The sequence below is a fragment of the Colobus angolensis genome, unplaced genomic scaffold (assembly GCF_000951035.1).
Source record: "Colobus angolensis palliatus isolate OR3802 unplaced genomic scaffold, Cang.pa_1.0 Scaffold6, whole genome shotgun sequence".
Taxonomy (NCBI): Eukaryota; Metazoa; Chordata; class Mammalia; order Primates; family Cercopithecidae; genus Colobus; species Colobus angolensis.
In genome coordinates, this window is record NW_012119598.1 from 23,655,049 (window position 1) to 23,656,757 (window position 1,709).

Genomic DNA, 1,709 nt, shown 5'->3' on the forward strand with positions numbered 1-1,709 from the left:
AGGCGGAGGCGGCGGCCTTCGACGAGGAGAGTCCGCTCCTCGTGGCGGTGGAGGAGGAGGAGGAGGCGGAGGCGGCGGCCTTCGACGAGGAGAGTCCGCTCCTCGTGGCGGTGGAGAACGGCAGCGCCCCTAGCGAGCCTGGCCTGGCCTGCGAGCCGCCTCAGCCAGAGGAGGAGGAGCTCCAGGAGGAAGAAGTTGCCGAAGAGGAGGCCTCCCAGGAGTGGCATGCCGAGGCACCGGGCGGCGGAGATCGCGACAGCCTGTAGTTACCAGCGTTTCCAGAAGAGCCCCTGCCCCGTTCCTGCTGCTGCCCGGCCGTTCTTGGGGAATCTGGCCACGGCCTGCACACTGGGACTGCCTTTTCCCCTCCCCCGCCCGTCCTCCTCCAACCTACACTCCCTTGCCCTGCCCGGCCCCTGGATGGCAGATCACCTGACTCTCACCTCTGTGGCCCCACGCCTCTGTGATCTGAGTCAGGGCCTCAGTTCCCTCCCTGGGATAAAGTGAGGCCACCATCCCCGCTTTCCTCTCCCTCTTCTCCCCGCTCAACAACCCCCCCCTTGCCTGGATCCGTTTCCGACTTGGGGCTCAGGCAGGCTGTTTTCACCTCTAGACACCCCTCCCTACCCCTCCTGCTCCCCCAGGCATTATGGACCTCTGCTTAGGAATGTGGGTAGGAGCGAAAGGCCTGAAAGATGAAGAACAGGGGGCACTTTCAGGGCCTGGGAGGGTCAGTCTTCAAGCTGTGGTAGTAAACGGGCAGGAGAGTGACATCTTCCTGAGCTCCCGTCCACGCCTGCCATACCTCCCAGCTTCCGACATTCAGGGAAAAGTGGGGCAGCATGTGGGGAATGCCCCCCTCCACCCCCACAAATCCTTTTGCTGACCCAAGAGGTTCTGGGAGTTGCCGTTTTTCATCAGAACACTTGGGGGCTTCCAAGTTGTTTGTGAGATCTGAAAACTTGACTTTGACCAGTATCCTAGGTGGGGACCTTGAGAAATACCTGTCCCCATTTAGATCTCTGGGGCCACTGATGGGATACACTGGGAAGATCCTTGGCTGCCGCTTTCTCTCCCCACAGCCTCAAGGCCACCCTACGGTCATATATATCACTCAGGCGTAAAGGCACTTATTTTAGAAAATCTTTTTAATAAAAGGAAGTTCCAAAAAATTTTTAAGAACTACTCCTAGGTGTGCCTCCACACTGGCCCTAGCTTTCCCATTGCTATTCCATTTTTGAGATAAACTAGAAGGCTCCCTTTCTGTTTGAGGTTTTATGACTTGTAGTAAGGCTTTGCTGTTCCTCAGTGTCATTTTCAACTCAGGTACCATCACCTGATCCCATCAACAGGTCTAGTATGTAGCCCACTGATAAAACAGAGGAAGATGTGTCTCCTCCCACCCTCTTCCTAATGGTCTATATGCCTTTCTCCATATATTGTCTCTTTCACTCCTTCCCCTCTCCCTTGGGCTCTGATGAAGAATTGTTGACTGCAGCTTCGGAAGTTTAGATCTGAGAACCAACTGTAGAATATTTGAGTTCTAGGAAATAAAACCAGTTGATTAAAGCAAATTTTCTCAGGCCTGTTCCTTTGGTTTCTAAGCAATTGGTTCTTAAATGGAATGCTCCTCTTATTTTTTATACATCTTGTGTTAAAGCAATTATTTGTAACATACAGGGACATTTTAGAATCACCCTTGAGAAACC

General features: G+C 53.4%; 1 protein-coding gene across 1 annotated transcript in view; it reads left to right on the forward strand.

The window, feature by feature from the left end:
- HDGFL1 (hepatoma derived growth factor-like 1) overlaps positions 1-335 on the forward strand; it is a 2,350-nt gene extending 2,015 nt beyond the window's left edge. Inside the window, exon 4 of the mRNA XM_011962919.1 lies at positions 3-335. Coding sequence (XP_011818309.1) covers positions 3-266 — 264 coding nt within the window. The 3' untranslated portion in view covers positions 267-335. The remainder of the gene's footprint in view (positions 1-2) is intronic.
- The last annotated feature ends 1,374 nt before the right edge of the window (positions 336-1,709 follow it).